At 34.2% G+C, this 18,681-nt stretch overlaps 4 protein-coding genes across 7 annotated transcripts in view; 1 reads left to right on the forward strand and 3 right to left on the reverse strand.

The window, feature by feature from the left end:
• Positions 1-2,133, reverse strand: part of LOC100374785 (cilia- and flagella-associated protein 46-like) — a 41,075-nt gene extending 38,942 nt beyond the window's left edge. The window contains exons 1-4 of the mRNA XM_078011929.2: positions 2,074-2,133; positions 1,568-1,856; positions 463-557; positions 157-336 (exon numbers count right to left, since the gene is read on the reverse strand). Of these exons, the coding sequence (XP_077868055.2) occupies positions 157-336; positions 463-557; positions 1,568-1,696 (404 nt within the window). The 5' untranslated portion in view covers positions 1,697-1,856; positions 2,074-2,133. The remainder of the gene's footprint in view (positions 1-156; positions 337-462; positions 558-1,567; positions 1,857-2,073) is intronic.
• Positions 2,134-2,365: 232 nt separating this feature from the next.
• On the reverse strand, positions 2,366-4,434 carry LOC146737965 (cilia- and flagella-associated protein 46-like). The gene is made up of 3 exons (XM_085504638.1): positions 4,283-4,434; positions 3,087-3,223; positions 2,366-2,545 (listed from the first exon to the last, which is right to left on the reverse strand). Exons 1-3 carry the CDS (start codon positions 4,329-4,331, stop codon positions 2,366-2,368), a joined length of 366 nt encoding a protein of 121 aa, XP_085360764.1. The 5' UTR covers positions 4,332-4,434.
• Positions 4,435-4,756: 322 nt separating this feature from the next.
• Positions 4,757-11,879, forward strand: LOC100374936 (PACRG-like protein). The gene is made up of 7 exons (XM_002737877.4): positions 4,757-5,080; positions 5,336-5,400; positions 5,713-5,803; positions 6,527-6,661; positions 7,947-8,054; positions 9,187-9,267; positions 9,773-11,879. The coding sequence occupies exons 1-7, from the start codon at positions 4,913-4,915 to the stop codon at positions 9,827-9,829; spliced, it is 705 nt and encodes a 234-aa protein (XP_002737923.1). The 5' UTR covers positions 4,757-4,912; the 3' UTR covers positions 9,830-11,879.
• Positions 11,880-12,994: 1,115 nt separating this feature from the next.
• The window catches only part of LOC100375086 (regulator of G protein signaling 12-like), a 44,801-nt gene continuing 39,114 nt past the window's right edge, over positions 12,995-18,681 (reverse strand). For all 4 annotated transcript variants that reach the window (XM_085504358.1, XM_085504359.1, XM_085504360.1 and 1 more), the window contains one exon: positions 12,995-18,171. In XM_085504358.1, the coding sequence (XP_085360484.1) occupies positions 16,787-18,171 (1,385 nt within the window). In that variant the 3' untranslated portion in view covers positions 12,995-16,786. The remainder of the gene's footprint in view (positions 18,172-18,681) is intronic.

Consider the following 18,681-nt stretch of genomic DNA (forward strand, 5'->3'; position numbering starts at 1 on the left):
TACTTATGTCACTTTCCTGTAAAGTTTTTTGGTTTCCACAAATTTCAACTGCGAAGTAACTCAGGGCACCCAGAGGCATCAAATCGATTGCATGCTATGTTATGAACCTTAAAGTCCCACCAGCTATAAGCAGAGTATGTCACTAACAATACTTACTTCTCATCTTGACTGACAGGTTGCATTGATGATGCACTAGGAGTGGTAGTTCTTCGTCCACCACTCTGAGCAGACATGGAGCTGGATGCCCGGGATCCAGAGTCATCTCGTAGGATATGTTTCAGAACTTTCTCCAGTTCATTGTGTACATCAACACTGCTATCTCGCTGATCCAACATTCTACACAGAAAATAAGATGTGCAAGTAACGGTAACTAGAATAGTAATGAACTCAGGTTAGGCAGGTTCCTGATTTTAATACATAGTTTTACAGTACTGCAATCGTGAAATCTGTTCAGTGACTTACACTTTAACTTTTAAAATTTTATGAAGTGCAGTGAGATCTGGATTACTTCGGAGTTCCTTGGCAATCTTATTCTGATCAACTAGTTGGTAACGAACCTAAAAAAACACAAATAATGATGATGCATAATGTCAACTTCACGAGTCAGGTTCCGAAACCATGTGTATTCACAATATTTTATTTCAGATACTGAAACCTAAGTAAGAAGTCAAAAACACTAAATTCATCCTAAACTGAGGTGAGGCAAATAATTTAATTATTCTGTATTAATGATTTATATACTTTAAAAACATATTATAACTGATACAATATCTATCATTAAAAAATCTATAAATCAATATAAAATTTATGTTATATTGTTAGATATATGGTACAACGACGGGTCAAAAGACTGCCATCTTTGAAACTACTTCAGATCAATATTGATTAAAAATAAAAATAATTAAACACATATTCATGTAATTATAAAATTAAATACTAATCCAAATAGATTTTTAAACTATTATTATTAATATTCTACAAATTAAAATGATATACATGTACCTAGTGTCGCATACCAAAGGCTAAAATATGCATATGGTTAAGTCTGTAGTGATTATCACAGAGACAGCATGCTATGCTTGACTGGTTCTATTCTCGGGGGCGGAGTTACATCACGTAACATTTTATGTTGCTAGACATGCACCACACTACCATTTATTTTTATGTGGAACACCGGTCAAGAGCGAGTGAAAACAGCTAAAGTTATGAGGCAATCCAGAACAACAAAATTGTATATATATTGCACATGTATGGGTATTGTTATTACAGTGTTGAGAAGAGTCTCAATAACTAGACCAAAGTACAGTTTTTTCGACTGTTGTTTTCATCGGTTGTGGTTGCCAGGCAGTGAAAATGCACGGTAGTTTGCTCCTGAGAATTTAGTAAACTGAAATCATAAGTCTCAACATAGAAAGTTATTGTTAGTAAAATTTACCTTACAAGTTTACGCTACACTAATGGTTTTCCCTATACTGACCTTATTCCACACGGGTTTCTTATCTATAACTACAGTTTTACTGCTTTCAGTAACACTACCTACGACATCGACAGAGACACTGGTAGCTACCTGTAATCTGAGAACCTGTTTAAACAGAACTGGAATATGCGACTTGGTGAATTCCGCAGTCGCTTTGCTGACTTCTGCTGCTTCTTTCATTCGTCCGGCGTCTACATGACACTCAATTAACGCTATCATCAACTGTGCCCGCCATTCATAGTCTTTGTCATCGATGTCGTCCAGGGCTTTCACCACTTGGTGGAGGCTGATTGACAGGTATTGCCTGTAATTAGGTTTCAGAAATGGACGACAGAACTGCCAGTACAAGACAGAGGCATTGTATACGAGGAAGTGATACCTGAACAGGAAATGAAAAAAAAAAATCACTGTTAGGTATTTTTTCATTATATAAATAAGCAATATACTGTTACTAGGGTAGGGTTTTGCCCACAATCATTTATCACTATATTAATAATTGTAGACACTGCATTCTCCTAGTGATAATGTTTAAATATATACATTTGTTTACTGCATCTGTAAAGTTAGTGGACATAAAACTATATACAGTACAATACCTTGTGTTCTCCTTTGCAAAGCTGATAGCTTTCAGAAGATAGACAACTGCCTTTTCAAGTTGGCTCTGAAGAGAAAAATAAGCATAAAATATTGGCATTCACACATGGATTATACACATGTACACAACCCCTCTTACTGGTGATTGGTGATGATATGTACACAGGAAATATCATGCAATATAGTTCATGCTTAAAAAAATGAGAAGTAAAAAAACAAAAGTACATGTAAGATGTGAAAGAAAAATGCATCATCATCATTTTGTACCATATAACATTTTGTATGGTTTGATTTTCACCAATCATTTTTTTTGTTAATATAATTCATTGCACATTTTCTTACCGGGTTTTCAGCAGAGGATGGCGCAAGTAGCTGCGACTGACAGAGATATGCACGGCACAAAAACTGATTAGGTGGCGGTGTCTTCATAAAGTACATACGTAGACAATCCTTGGTTATATCAGGGTAACCATTCTGGATGGAAATTAAAAAAAAAATGACTCAGAGTGATTAAATATATTTAGTGGATTACAATTGCCAATTACCAATAAAACAAGGAATCAGACTTCCTGGAGTTTCCGTATATACTGCATCTGACTGGCAAAGATGCATTATAAGTACTCTCTTCAGAAAGAATTTAATTACTAATTAACATACATTAGCTTAAAATTTGCATAATTATTCCAAACAGAAACTGTAATGATTAACACACCCATGCACATAATTATACACTGACAAAACTGGTATTGCAACAACAGTGATAACACTACAGTTTTCGGCAATTTATCAATTTGACTTAAAAAGTCAGCAAGAACATAGTGAAAATAAAGGACTGCATGTGTGGCAGTAAAACAAAGCACTGTGGCAATACTGCCACACTGTTTGTATCAAAGAACACTAGTTATGCTATAAATGCTAATACCTTTCAACTCTGTAACAATTTTGATGTTTACAAAAGACAAACGATATCAGCATTTATACATTTACTTTATCAGACCATGGTTGTTCACTATACCTGGAATGCGATCTCAGCGCACAGGACATACAAGTCATGACCGAATGCTTCAGGACCATCTGTATTTGGTCTACTGTCTGCAACTGTCTTCAGCAGTTCATATGCTTGATGTAATGCTGAATTCTCCCCATGAAGAACTAGAATAAGATTGATTATTAAAAAACAATTAGGACATAGTTCTCTTACTAATTTGTCCATGTTCTGTAGTGTACTTGTATCAATTGTTGTCAGTTGCTTGTTATGTTTTCTAGGTCTATACTACTTGTATTAGCAAATCTACAGTTAGATATGTTATTTCCACTTTGCACATGAAATATTATCCCATATTTGCAAATATTTTCACTCTGAGAATTGTACTATTTGTTTACATCAATAAACAGATTATGAAATCAGTGTGCTCCCAAAATTTGTCAGATGAAGCTAATTTGCATATAAATAAGTGACTAAAAAGTATCATATCGTAATTCCCATTATGAATGAATTCGGTTGTTTTTGAGAAAATAGCTGAAGACAATAGCTGAAGACTTATTCATGACAAAATTGAGTTATATTGCACACCAATCTATTCATGATCTACATGTAATTTGTGCGCATTTTGACTGTGGCTCATCCATAAATTTGTTGTAGCATGTGAGTATTTCTTGTAACTTAATAATTATTATGTGCTTAAATTAATATATACTAAGAATTGTGTGGAAGTTCCACTATTTGTTTATAAAATTGAGATTCCAATGTGTGTGTTCACGTTGTGACCTCAATAAATGTTCATCACTCAGTGTTCTCATCAGACGTACACTATACATGAGACCATCATGGTTTATATTTTTGGCCTGCATTTTTTACTTATAGGAGGCAAATTGTCTCACAAAATGTAAGAAAATTCTACCAAAAATTAAAAATTTATAAATTTATAAATGCAGCATGTAATAATTCTGAAATATAAAGTGGAATATAATGCAGAAAATGCAGCCCCCTCCTTCCAGCCCCCCCCCCCCCACGAGACATAGAATAACATTATACTATAACTGCATATGAAAAATACAAAAATACAACATGTGCTAATTTAAATACAAAAGCATGTGTGATAATATTTTCATAATACTATATTGAATCGATGGTATCATGTTGGGGGATTAAATTGAGGGATACCGCCATGGAATAACTCGAGCTGACCATACAGCGACAGACTTTCTTACCTCCGTACTGTTGAACCGAGGCAAGCAACAGACGTATGTTGCTATCCATTGTGGCTATGAAGTTCCTATGTAGTCAGTAAATGAAAGTCAAATTAATTGGAAAGTTCTCACAAAAATCTCGTCAATTTTTTTCAATTTCAGTCATCTCAACTTCGCTCCAAAACATTTCGAAGTGGAGTCCTGCAACTCCTGAAATGACAACAATCTTCTTCCGCTAGGTCAAGAAAATAGGGCTAATGTAACATCCTGTGTGGAAATTATCCGTAATAGTTACGTTGTCAATTTGCATTATATTCAATTGAAAAAAAATCATAAAATAACAATAAAATGTTGGATCACCAAAATAAGTAATATTTGAATGATTTATTAAATTACTCGGAATAACATTATCCAAGTAACCCTGTGAATCGGCCAGCCTAGCAACCATTGCGCATGCCCAGTTATTCAAAAACCCATGATTCCAGCGACAAAATGGCGGCCATGTAAATTGATCTTGTAAAGTTTTCCGAAGAAAAACAAATCGTCATTCGTGATCTACATATCACCAGTCTATTTTGCATTCTTCGCAAAACAACAATCAGGCGAATACGTATCAGCCTGCATCAGTAGGAACCTGTATATAGCCAAAGAATGACGAGTTTTGGACCTCCAAGAGCGTCATCGGGTGGAAGCAAGTCTAGAAGCAGCAGCGCAGGCTCGACAAGTTCCACGGGGTCAAAACCGTCGTCAGCTGGAAGTAGTGGCAGACCTGTAAAAACTCGACCGTCAGATCGACTAAATCCCAAAACGATCGACCCGGTACGTTATTCTTTGATTGTACATACGGTTTATATTTGCTGCTCTATAAACTGATATTTTTAAGTATCTTCTTGTGGCCGGTCTGACCACCATTTTAAACCTAGATCCCCGTCTTGACATGTTTAATGTAGACAGCTGTTATGGTATTTATACACAATTGAGAAATGTAATGTCTGTATCTAAATTAAATTATCTCCTCGTTATCTAAACTTCAAAACCCCAGAGTTTGACTTGTGTAAGTTTTGTTGTCAACAGTTTAATGAGAGAGGACCGAAGTCGGCATTTGCAACGGTGTATGCGAATGGAGGCGTTCCATGCAGGTGAGTTTCAATGTTTTTGTTAAAAAATACATGTATATGCTCCAGTAATATTACTTGGAAATGTGTTGTAATTGTGAACTTGATTCCTCGTATCCATTAACCCAGTTTTCTTTTTAATCTATAATTTTAATTATATACACGATTGCGTACTTTTTTTATTCATGAGTGATGTTCATAAATTATCCGATACAAATGCATAGAAAAAGTCACAAGTTTTTTATTTATAAAGTAAATATGCCAATAAGAATCGCTAGTACATCTCTCCTAGGAACTAAATTAAGTTTATGTCTTCTGTATTGTATTTCTCACCAGACTAGTCCATGGTTCAGTGAAACATAAACTCCACTGGGATATACCTGTTGAAGAAGTAGCATATGATCCTGTTTTGATCACTTTAACAGAGGTAAACTATTTTCTGACTACTAATGTACATATCGTTGGTTTCATTACTATTTCTACAGACCCCAACTATATTTTTTCAAACCATGGAAATTGTTGTCATTGAACAGACATTGTGCAGTGTCCAACATTAGCAGGGATTACGTTAACCCCATATTCTGTTACCCTAACCCCCAATACTAGATAATTTCCCCAGTTTTAGTATAATGGGTCCCATTTGTAATAAAAAATTACAGAATATATAGTCAATTTCTCTTCATTTTTTCTTTGGGACTCACAACACTAAAGTGTTAATGCAATCCCCGATCACTAGTATGTGCACTTTCCATCTTAGGGATATTGTCTGTATGCGCCAACAAGCTGTATCAATGTGATCAATGAATAGAAAAAAGATTTCTTTATCACCACTCTAAAGAAAGCATGACATTTTCTTTTTCAGTATATAGGCATACCAATTATTTTGTTAAAAAAAAATTAAATGTCAGCGGAAAATGTATGTAATTTCTCCAAACTGCTAACAAAATCTTAGGGATAATGTTGAGATGCATATGTTTATAATTAATGTTATGTCCCCTCTAAATGATTGACATGAAATAACTGTTGGAACATGTTGACTCTAACAAGCTGTTCTTTTGTACTATTTCGACAATTGCACAACAACTCCACCCCCTTTGTTTGATGACTCATTAAAGTGTACTTGTCTTTTATATTGAATTGTTTATAACAGGGGCTGAGAGAAACAAAGCATCCATATATATTTGTTGCACAGATGGGCTTCAAGGAGCTCTTAGAAGTGTACGAGTCTTCAGAAAAAATATTGCCTGTGTTACCCAAGATTATAGCGCCTCTTAGAGCTGCATTGGTAAGTGAATGATTTCTTTTAGGAAGACTGGATACATTTTTTTCCCGCAGTCCCTGTGGTTTGAATAAAATTTGCATGCTCTGTATGACATGGACACTAATACAAAAAGTAGGCATGCTCTGTTCTATAATAATAAATATAACATGTTCTAATGTGCATTTCTGACTAAAACAGCATGTACCGGATACGAAGGCATCATGCAAGTGACATCTAAACTAGAATAAATAAATGCTCACAATAATCATTTTTAAAACATCACCTGCTGACCATGCTTTTTTTCCCCGATTCATTTTGGCCATTTGTAGAAGCTTACAGCAGGCAATTGGTTAAACCGCTGAAATTTTAGCTGAAATTTTTGTGGCATTATTTATGCAAAGAAAGAAGTGTATTAAACGAACTAACATGTTGAATGTATCATCTTTAAATCTTCTTTCATGAACATCGTTCATAAATGTGTCGTCATGCCCCTGGCCTAGATTGGCCTAAAATATTCTATGCTACGCACCAGTTTTTGCTTTAAAACAAGCATAATTTACAGTATCACTTCAGATACTGCATGATGCCTAACAATAATGGAATCCATATTGCACACAGTGTCATATTTGATTCAGGGGTGATTCATATACTAGATTGCTGTGACTCTCACTTTCCAATCGACAATGCATTCAATATGGCACTGTGGGTTCATTATTTTTATAATAAGTGTGAAGAATCATAAGTTGCAATAAATTCTCTATAATTTACTAATAAATTAGTGAATGAAACTGCAATCAGTTGGTACATGACATCATGTGCATCCATATATAACTCAACATGTAGGAATAAAGATTCCTTTTTAAATGGCTATTTGCAAGGAAAACTATTTTCATTAGTAGCTTTCATTTTCAAGATTTCATTGTATGATTTCATCGGGGTCATCCAGCGAGCAAACCCTGAGACACTGTTGTCACATGAATTAAATAATACATATATATACAAGTAACAACAAAGATTGGCTGAGTTATTCACATCATAGAACTCCATGTTTACATTCAACATATTTACACAACTGGAGTTGTTTTATATTTGCTATGGTATATCGGTTTGTCATTGTCTCTTTAGTGTCTGGAATATATTATAATCACTCTGCTTCCATACAAGTCTCTAAGAGTAGCTATATCAAAACCACTTGAACATTAAAAAAAACATGTAACATTTGAACACAATTTTCTTGTTGTTTTCATGTTTTGAAAAAGAGTGCAGTACATGTAGTTTATCACTGCAACATGTTATATTTTGCTCACAGAGTCACAGTGATGGGCAAGTATTTGAAGGTTCATTGAACTCTGTAGTTCAGCTCAGTGCTGCTGCTGGAGCACACCTGAATCCACATCTCAAACAACTCCTTGGTTGTGTAAGTATACTGTAATTTTGTTTGTGTTGTGGGATAATATCAACATAAAAGAGTGAAATGAGTTATCTATGTTTAAAAACCTTATCATTTTGCATTATTCAGTATTGGTTATAAAATGATAAAGTAAGCTTTACACAGTTTTCAGGTCATGAAGAGCAAGTCGAGTGAAGTGAAAACCCTGTGTAGAGTGTTTGTCATTCTGTAACTGGCTTCTAACATGACTACAATAACAGGCAGGGTAACTTTTGTAAATCATATGTTAATTTCATCATCAGACCCACTACTGTTAATTTTACTATCAATGTGGATTTTGATGATGAAATTGATCTATAATCAACTTGACTTAGAATAAAGTTCCAATAGTTTGATTCTTTCCAAAGTCTGTTCAAAATGATGACATTCATATTCCTTATTCTCTCTGTTTTTATTATAGCATGTAAACTTGGTTTGGCAGTCTGTTTATTTTGACTAATAATAAAAGAGTAAAAAACTACAAGACTGCACTGTTGCCCACTATTGTCTAATTACGTAAGAAAAACAACTGTGACAGCCAAGTTGACCTTTAGTGAAAGTGTTATTTATTAAAAATCAAATTTTACCACCATAGTTTATAAATACGACCATGTATACATCACCTTTCTTCAAGCACCCATAAGGAACAATATTAGAGAAATCATGGAAGAAACTATACAATCCTCACTAGATGCTCTTCTACAAGCATCACAGAGGATACTGTAGAATACTTTATTTTCACTTGGAATTTATTTTCGCTGAAGGAATGATTCCGTGAAAATAAAATCCAGCGAATATAGTTTTTTTCCTATATTTCACATTAAACTCATCAAAATTCAGTGAAAATAAATTCCAAGCAAAACGGCCAAAAAGTCTTTTCAGCGAAAATAAATTCCAGCGAAAATAAAGTATTCCACAGTAATCTAAAATGCTCATCATATAGGGCAGTTGTACGTTTAAATCCTGCTATGTTCAAAGTTTACCTATAAACCAAACCATTTATACAATGCACATAAGTTTTTGGATTGAGTTAGAAGTGTAAAAATTAGCCCAACCTTACTGGGTTAGACATATCATTTGTATCATGTAATGCCTGATAAATGTTATTCTTTTCATTCAGATGTCCAAGAGATCAATGGAGAAGAAGTATAAAGACAAAGTGGCAACAGCTTTACAACAAATTGAACAGTCTTGTGGAAGAGTGAGTACATCATCATTACAATATACCATTACTTGTGCTTAACCATTGTATTATGTGACATCAATATCTTTGGTTTATCTTTTCAGTAGAAAGTGATACAACATCACATTTCATTCGTATAAGGTTAAACATGCTCAATGCTTGAAAACTGAATTTCGTACACATTTAAATTCCACTTTTTGTGTGCCACATTTAAATGATTTTTACTCTGTATGTGTGTGCATGTGATTCCTAGATGTGATATGATCCATGGAATTCAAGTTTGGCATACATTATGGAAGTATTGAGTATATATGCACAGAATATGATTTTTTTTACATTCAGATTAAACAAAGATGGCCTACTCCTGGTAGTAGTAATTTGGTTTTCTTGAAATTTAATTGTCCTGTTCTATCTAAAACTTAGAGATTGGATTATTTGATAAGAAAAACAAAACAAAAATTAACACTTTTATGTCACAGAGTCTCCGGCACTGCTTACTAACTTTATTTGTATCTCTCAACAGGAAAGCTTGCCAATCATCAAGGCCAAAGTGCCCACATATTCCTCTATATTTACATAGTTACAGGCAGTGTATTCTTACAGGATAACATCATCAGGGGCTTGTAAGCATTATTTATTGTTTTTAGTTAATTGCCTGCTGAAACCCTCCAAGGATAGTTGAAATAAATGGGAATAAATTGGGGTCATAGCTGGTGATGTGTTCAGGAGGTTTTGTATCTATTGTGCCTGTGCCTAGCGCATTGGCTTTGCCCGTTACCTTTCATATTTGACGTCTGCTACAGGGAATCAACCATTTTGCATCATTTAAAAAACTACATTTGTGCCATTTGTAATATTTGTATATAACCATAGACTCTGATCTGTAATTTAACAGTGATAAATTCATTGTTGTTTTTTTTAACTGTTTGTATAATCTGAATGGATTTTACTAGCATCGTACCTAGGCATTAGGTACAGGGAGTGGAACATTGCATTGATTCTAAATTTTATTTAAAGTGATGCAGTGCACTTATTTGTGTGAACAATTTTTAGCTTTGTAATGTCCTTTTCAAATGAACACATAAATAGGACCAGAAATTGTGTCAGATACTATCATCGGCCATTTTGTTGTTGTCGTAGATTCCATTGGATGTTGATGTAGCAGACTGGCTCAATTTTTGTTAAGCTAATCTTTGCTTTGAAATTATTGTATAGTATTGCGCTTTATGATTGTAGATGTAAATTACCATATTCTTTTACTTGCGTTGATTTCAGCGAACAGAGTATTTCTACATGTTTTCTTATAGTCTGTACTGGATGCACAACTCAGTAGAAAAATGTAGGAGCTAAACAGGGCCCTTATTACTTTCTACAGTACTGTAAAATACTTTATTTTAGCGGAATTAATTTTTGCTGAAAAGACTTTTTGGGTGTTTTGTGTAGAATTGAAAGTAAAATATAGAAAAAACAAATATATTCACTGGATTTTATTTTCACTGACTCATTCCTTCAGCAAAATTAGCAAAAATTAATTCCAAGCAAAAATAAAGTATTTTACAGTAACTTGAAATTAAGTATTACGAGTGCACATGCATGTACTTAAAATTGAGGAAATGTGGTACAGTGTTAATATACTGTGTGATGGTTGTAAATTATCTACTGTTATGTTGAATGTTTGAATCGTAATTAGGGGTGCCTATGAAATATGACTGAAGCAGTAGAACATGCACTCTAGCCCCAGTCTATATGCATGAACCAAAATATTTTGAAATTGCTTACAAATGTTAGTTACTGTATAACGAAAATGCTTCTGGCTGGCTCCATGCCTTAGGTATATGGATTTAAGTGCTGTGGCAACTGCTTTACCTCTCTGACTGTGGACAATATTTGGTTATCAAATGTTTTTCACAATATCCACTCACATAAGTGCATGGATCCTCTGTGTCTGCTCTGATGTCTTCTGTTCAGATAGTTATGTCAATGACTAGATTGTCTTAACCTGCTCTTTAGTTATACATAATCATTTTTTTGTGTATTTGTATGAAAAAAGGTTGTTTTTGTTATCCAAAGTCACAACTCCACTGCCACATGTTTTGCATATATGTGATTTGTTTCTATCAAGAAAAAAATTCTATCATTCCATCGTTTATTTTTCACTGTTACAATACATGTACTCCATCATTGATTTGTTCTTGATTTTTTTTTAAGATTAATTATTCCTGCTTTATTCTCAGTGTTTATTCTCAAAGTTTTGTGTCTGCCTTTGCTTCTTTGTTTTCAAAGTCTTGAGCTCCAACAACTTTTTTTCTGGTTTACAAATTAGTATATTCAAAGTCTCCTTGTTGCATGGACTTGGAACAAATTGTTTGGTCAGTACATATCATGTTTTTTTAAGTTTTTGTGTTTTTTAGACTCTCTCTCCCCAAGTATATGAGAATGAGCTACCAAGGTTACAAGTGTATACTGGTAGCCACAGCATTAGATTTTTTTATGTGTATATATATATTATGTATAATGCTATGCAAAAAACATTTATTGCATTTTATCATGTATTGTATTATAATTATATTTAATGAACTGTAAAAGTGTGGTTGAGTTTTGGAGTTGAGTAAAACTAAGTGAGATTTTAACATTGTGTAATTGCATTTCTTTTTACTAACCAAGATTTTGACATGACAGAACCATTTGAATGCTGCCCTCTAGTGGTAGTTATAACTTAGGAAAAAGTTTTCAATTTTGTTTCTTGAAATCTTTTTTTAAGCAATTAGGTAAAAACTATCTTTTGTTATACCACTCTTAGCCTTGTGTCCATTGTTCTAAAGCGTGGTGTTTATTTCGGGAAGAGGACATTTTTTGTCCAGCAGTTTCAAAGATTGAATTATTTAAAGGGGAAGTCAAGCCAAACAACATAATGCTCCACAAATGTAGAAGAATGCAATTTACAGTTTTTGTATATCACTTCTCTTTCTAGATATTCGACTTTTCACCAATAAATTGCAGGCCGCCATCTTGATTCTCCGGCAAAGGATTGTGGGTAAAGTGTGACATCATAGTCACTGTTGTGAGAAATAGAGAAAATGCTTTTATCTATAACTTCGAAAGTTGAACTGCATAATACTGATAAAAAATTGAATATCTAGAGAATGAAAAGTGATATAAATAAACTGTAAATTGCATGTCCTTACATTTGCCAACTCTTTCATCTGGGAGTCTTATGTTAGACTTTTCCTTTAAATTGCTGAAGCCACATGCATGTAAACAAGTTCTCACCAGAAATACACAAGTTGTCCAGCTCAAACTATTACAAGATGAATAGAAACAAAATATCATTTTTCAGTTGTTCAGAAAATTGTGAAAAACTCTTTTGTTGTAACCAATAGTTGCCAAAATCCACAGCGCTTGTCAACAAATTTTTGCACATTAGCCTAACATCTGGAAGTGAGCCCTCACACATCAAGTTCTGGAGAAAAACAACCAGTTGGCCAACAAGAACCCTATAAACTAGTGATAGGAGACCTGCATGTAAAGCATAAGAAACAAAAGAAATTTAACTTTTGCCACTTGAGGACATTTCATGACGTCGCTTCAGTAAGTTTTCAATAGGCACATAATAAATCTACTAGAGTTTTCAGAAAATTTGCAAGTATTCGCCACAGAAAATTTCTTCAGGTAGAAGACACAAGTGACCTGCCAGGAGACCCATAAGTGTATGCACTCACAACTATAGAAGGCAGTCCACCCATAATTTGTTTTCATATAAGTATTAAAATTTGTTTTTATTGTGGGATTATTCATCAATAGAGTAAATATGTCTTCAATTAAAAACTTCCACACAATATACAATACAAATTGTCCTTGGAGGAAAAATACTTGGTCAACATCATAGTCGTCTCCAAAATGGCCAAAGATTAGTACATGATGCAATTGTTGACATGGCGACTATAATTAATATGCAAATTAGGTCATGGGTTATGAAAATTGGAGATGGCAGCCAGAATCAAAAGACTTTTGCATTCAGAGCAAAATTTGTCAGAAGTTTATAAAAACACAAATGCAAACAAAAATCAGTCGCAATGAAAAACAATTTCAGGGAAAATGAGATTTCTGCTGAATTCAGTCATGATTTTTTTATTATAGTATTTCAGATTCCAAATATTTTTTTTTCTGTGAAGGCACGGATTGTCAGTTAGTAGGCCAATAGAGAAATGTGATGGATTTTTTTGAATAATAATTTTAACTTACTTTTTAGAATACAAATATTTATACAATACATGTATATAAATCTATGGATTTTCAACCATAAGTTACAGTCAAGCCATCAATTGGTGCCATTTCTGGAGAGGACTATAAATGAAACAAAGAATGCTGCAATCCCTAAATTTAAATGGCATAAATAAATCACACCAAAATATACATAATTATTAATTCTGTTCAAAAAGCAAGATTTTTTTTTTTTTTTTTTGAAAAACATTGTAATTGGATTAGAAGGGTCCACCTCTGTAAATGCCTTCACCTAATTACACAGTAAAGTAATATGTACAAATTTCACGCATAATTAATGATATGTACACAGGATTTGCAAAGAATTTAAGTACACTATAAGATAAAGATTTTATATACAACACAGCAACAAAAAACACGCATCTTTTGCATTTTCATAAACTTTAACACAAACTTTAAAACGAAGACCTGTCTTAAAAACGTTCGTTGCTATGAAAACAAACAAGTCAACAATGGAACCAGATTGTTAATATACAAAATTTGAGGAGTCTAGCTTGTCATCCTCTAGCTTACCTGTTAAAACAATAAAGAGAATTAGATTTGGCAGTGTAAACACAGACTTTACAGATCTGGCTAGTGATGTTTGTTTTCAGTATAAAAACAAATTTACATGACATGAAAAGAAACATTTAGTTACGGCAGTGATATATATATAATAGTACTTAAACACAAACTATTAATAAACACGTTTTCCTAGTTTTGATGTAACATCAACAAAATCCAGCTTTACACAAGCACAACTTTGCTTTTAAAAACCATGAATTTATTATTAATACACAACAAATATTGATTACGACATACAAACAAAAAAGACACCAAAACTAGAATGAATATTTGTTTATAAAATGTGAGGTATATCACTTCAAGATTTCTATTTACATTTCTGAATGAGGTGCAAATCTTTATTGTCTGTGAAAATATCTGAACTATCTATCTGTCTAGCGCCAACAATGGTTTCAACACTTGGAGCCGATGACAACATACAAAATAATTTAAGAACCATGATGTTATTTATATCTTCATTCTCCGTTTAAGCCTCGCCACAAAGGTTTGTCTCAGAGTAAATACCTCTTTTACATTATTAAAAATATATGTATATACAAAAAAAATTATTTTATATACCATATCTGTAATATTGATATTAAAATGAACGATAAATAGTGCATTCTGCTAAAAAAAAGGTTAAATTAATTAATTTAATTTTTTGAAAATAAGCTATATTTTTCAGCTGCATATTCTATTAACTGGTAGTATGCACTGTTTGACACCCAGTCCAAAATTTGCATTTTTAGAAATAATAATTGCTCGTTGTTCTGCTATCATCTACATTGTGCGAACACAACAAAGCATTTTCAAATGAAATATGTCGCAAAAAAATCCTTGATATTGTATCCAGCATCGTCAGAGCATGCCTTCATGACAGATCTCTAGATATACTTTACTCCAGCCCAAGTGATGTATCTTGATTGCCTGGCAACGCATACTTGGTAGGAATAAGAAATTGGTTGCCATGGACACAATTTTCATTGGGTGGGACTCACTACAGTCACATGTGCAGTTGTAACACTGTCCCATTAACATTGATGCATGAACACAATTAATTTTTTACAGGCAAACATTGAAATTGTGGAACTAATGCCGAGTAAATATGTAGACTGGACAGAGGATATTTCAAAACTGTGATCTTATTAAATCCTATTTATTAAACTGCAGTAATTGTGATTTGTTTCTTGTCAAAGGCTTGAAACAAATGAAAATTACTACAACTGGTTTAGTAGATCGGATGTCATTGAGTCATTGTTGAAAGATCCTCGTGCAGTCATACAAGGTAAAAAGCAAGCACTGTGAACCTCGGCACAGAAACATGAGAAATGAAAGTAGAAAAAATAATACATGTGTGGTATATGTGCTCCACTGAAATTAATGTATTCACAAGCAAGAAAAAAATAAGTTAGAATGGATATAGTGATTCTAATTTTGAACTAAAAACTCATCATCTGGTAGTAGCATAGTCGTTACAGTTCATACCCCGGTACACTATATATTTAAGAAAATATTAAAAATATGTACTTAGTTTGTTCTATTCTCATCTTTACACAAAGCCTCTGTTTCAGAATGTATGCAAATTAAATGTGAACAGACATGCATTACTCACGCGGTACTAGGAAGTGTAGTACAAAGATGTGAACAATAATTAATAAGGCTGGTGGGATGAGAAAAATTGCAAGATTTCGATGAGCAAGGCATGGCAAGATAGCTATGACGACATGAGTCGATCAGACAAAAGTGTTCACCAGACTGACAAAATTGGGATTCCTCTTATTTTCTGATAAATTTGGTTAAAATGAACAAGAACAAAACTTTCTGAGATGTACCCCCGCTACTGAACTTTAGAATATGTGGCACACATATGATTTTAAACTAGTGACCAATCACATATCAGGAACGGGGTATTTCTGTGTAATTAATTTGCTTCAGTCTTTCAGAAATATTAAGAATCTTCATACACTATAGGAATATTTCTAGCAGCATATTTATAAACATAAATTTAGATGTTGAACAACAGAAAACTGTTTGATAATAGAATATGAGTCGTCAGTAAATACAATATTCATTCTATTAGGAGCACATGTAAAAAAATCATACATAAACGAAAAATAATATTTGTAATTAAGGTTGTGGCGCTGCGTCTTGTTCAATATGGGACCCATAACGACATATACAACACATGTAAAATTCATGTTTGTTCACATGAAATTCGAACATGCGCTGCACAACGACCACCACCTGTTAAAATATTATTTTGTTTGGTCATAAACATACCTTTGTCAATAACACAACTACATGAGCTTGACTGCTACCATATGCCACAATATAATAAGTTTTTCATTCATAAAATATTACTTATTTTGACCATAGAAATACTGTTATTTATGTATGTGCTTCTAATAGAACAAATACGGTAGTCCTATATATTGGTATATCAGGCCTAAAATTTGAGTAAAGTTTTGGGTTTTGATAGACATTTATTATTATAAATACAAATCCCATCTTAGAAGAGGCATAGCAATATGTTTTTTTCTTGTTCACTTTAAATTCTCTAAGATCCCACAAAACTCCCTCAGTAAAATAAATCCCAATTTTGCCAGCCAAGATGTCAACTAGCATAGTAACTTTAGTAAAAATTTGGCAGTAGATTCGTGACATTGCCTTTGCCTAACTATGATAACAAACAGTGCCTAACTGTTGCGTACCACTAAACAAAGGTAATGCGAAGCTTTTCACCTTCTTTGCCTAACTGTACTATACTGTCATTGTCTGAAGGCATGGAGATGCCACTACGTGAGCGGCTCTTGCAGTTTTTCAGTATACTGCCATACTGGTCCCCTAAGATGCTTCTCCCCAGCGATAGTTTGTCCTCGTCCTCCTTATGTAACTCCGTTGGTTGTTTGAACATGGTGCTGTTACTCGGGATTGTCTTGTTTGTCCCCGGTTTATCAGTGGGCGACGGAGAAGAAACGAAGAGGTCGTGTGTGGAGGGCGAGGGTATTGATGTCGGCGACACAGAAGAGCACTCACTTTCATTTGACTTGTCAGATTCAGGGGGACTGTTCACGGGTAATGCATTCGGTCGCTGTTGCGGATGATGCATATGATGGTGAGGAAACTGCCGAGCGTGCTGTTGACGCTGTTGCAATTGCGTTTTGTCTGTTCTACTAGCCAAATTTGGCTTTGGTGGCAGAGGAGGGGCACACTTAGGTGGCCCAGAGGCCTTAGTCCTTGAGGAAGCATTCATCAAAGCTTCTCGTTCCTGCGAAGTCAATGGGGGAGGAGGACTGTAGTTGGCCTCTTCCCATTCGTAAGTCCTGTTTACTTCACTTGGTGATGGAGGGGAGGGCGGTGGCATTGACGCTGTGATTGTCGTGTCCAGATCATCAATATCTAGATTGTGTTCAGTCCTGTCTGGTTGACCTGATCTCGTTGATTCAATAACAGTAGTGTTCAGCATATTCTCAGCCTCGTCTTTAATATCAAAACGTACAACTGGGCTATTGCGGTTAATCTGATCCCGATTGAAAACACTCGGACTCAATCTACTCAGGTCCTCCCTGTTTTGCGACAAACTTTTACTTTTGGTCAGAGTCACATTTCCAAAATTTGCATATTTCTCCTTGGCTCTGTATGATAATTCCATTTGTGGGTTGTCTTCTCTATAGCTTAGTCCTAAAATCTCTGAATCATCAAATTTTGGTGTTGATATTCCTGACCATCCACCAAAGGCAAATTCGGCCTCATGGTGCGTTGGCAGTATCCCATCACGGAAGCTCAGGTCATTTGACTGAATTTGTCTTATTGGTGGAGTGGAATGCGGTCTTGGTGGATAATACACTTCACATCGGGAAGCGGTAGACATTTTTGGATTAACCTCATCAACATTCTCAGAATCTGACGCTGATTTCGGTTGCCACTGGTTTGCAGCGTTACCTTTGCAAACAGGTGGCGACCGTTTCAGTCTGCTTCCAGGAGCATTTCGCGCATTAGCTTGCACCCTCAAGAATTCAGGAAGTTCTAAATTGGGTGTCATTCCTCGTTGGTCGTCCATGCGGTTACGTTGAGCACGGGCTACAAGGTCAAACAAATCTGTGAAAGAAGCAAAAATTCTGGGTAAGTAGAGTCTTCATAAATTTAAAAAGTATTGATTTCTGAACAAAAAACTACGGATTTGAGTTTCTGCTACTATTAAATTCTGGGCTGAATTTTTCTGAGAAAGTTAAACAAGCAGCCTCTCGGCTGAGATAGCTCCCCTGTTTGCAATGCACATTTCAATTATAGAACAGAAGATATCATTAGAAAATGAACAATATGCATAGTATCAATGCAATGGGACTTGCTGTTTTCAACAAAAATTCAAAAATATCATTTTTCACCATAAATGATTGTGGTTTCTAACAAGAAGAAAATATCACTTTTTACCAAAAATGACAAAAATATTCACCAAAATTACTGTAGATAATTAAAATATCATTACAAAATGAACAAATCTGAGAGAGGTCCACATGTAGTACCTATATAAGTAATAATATCAAAGCAATTGGACTTGCGGTTTTTAACAACTTTAAGTCGAAAATATCACTTTTTACCAAAAATGAC

This window comes from Saccoglossus kowalevskii, chromosome 10 (genome assembly GCF_978046115.1).
Source record: "Saccoglossus kowalevskii chromosome 10, keSacKowa6.1, whole genome shotgun sequence".
In the NCBI taxonomy this organism is placed as follows: Eukaryota; Metazoa; Hemichordata; class Enteropneusta; family Harrimaniidae; genus Saccoglossus; species Saccoglossus kowalevskii.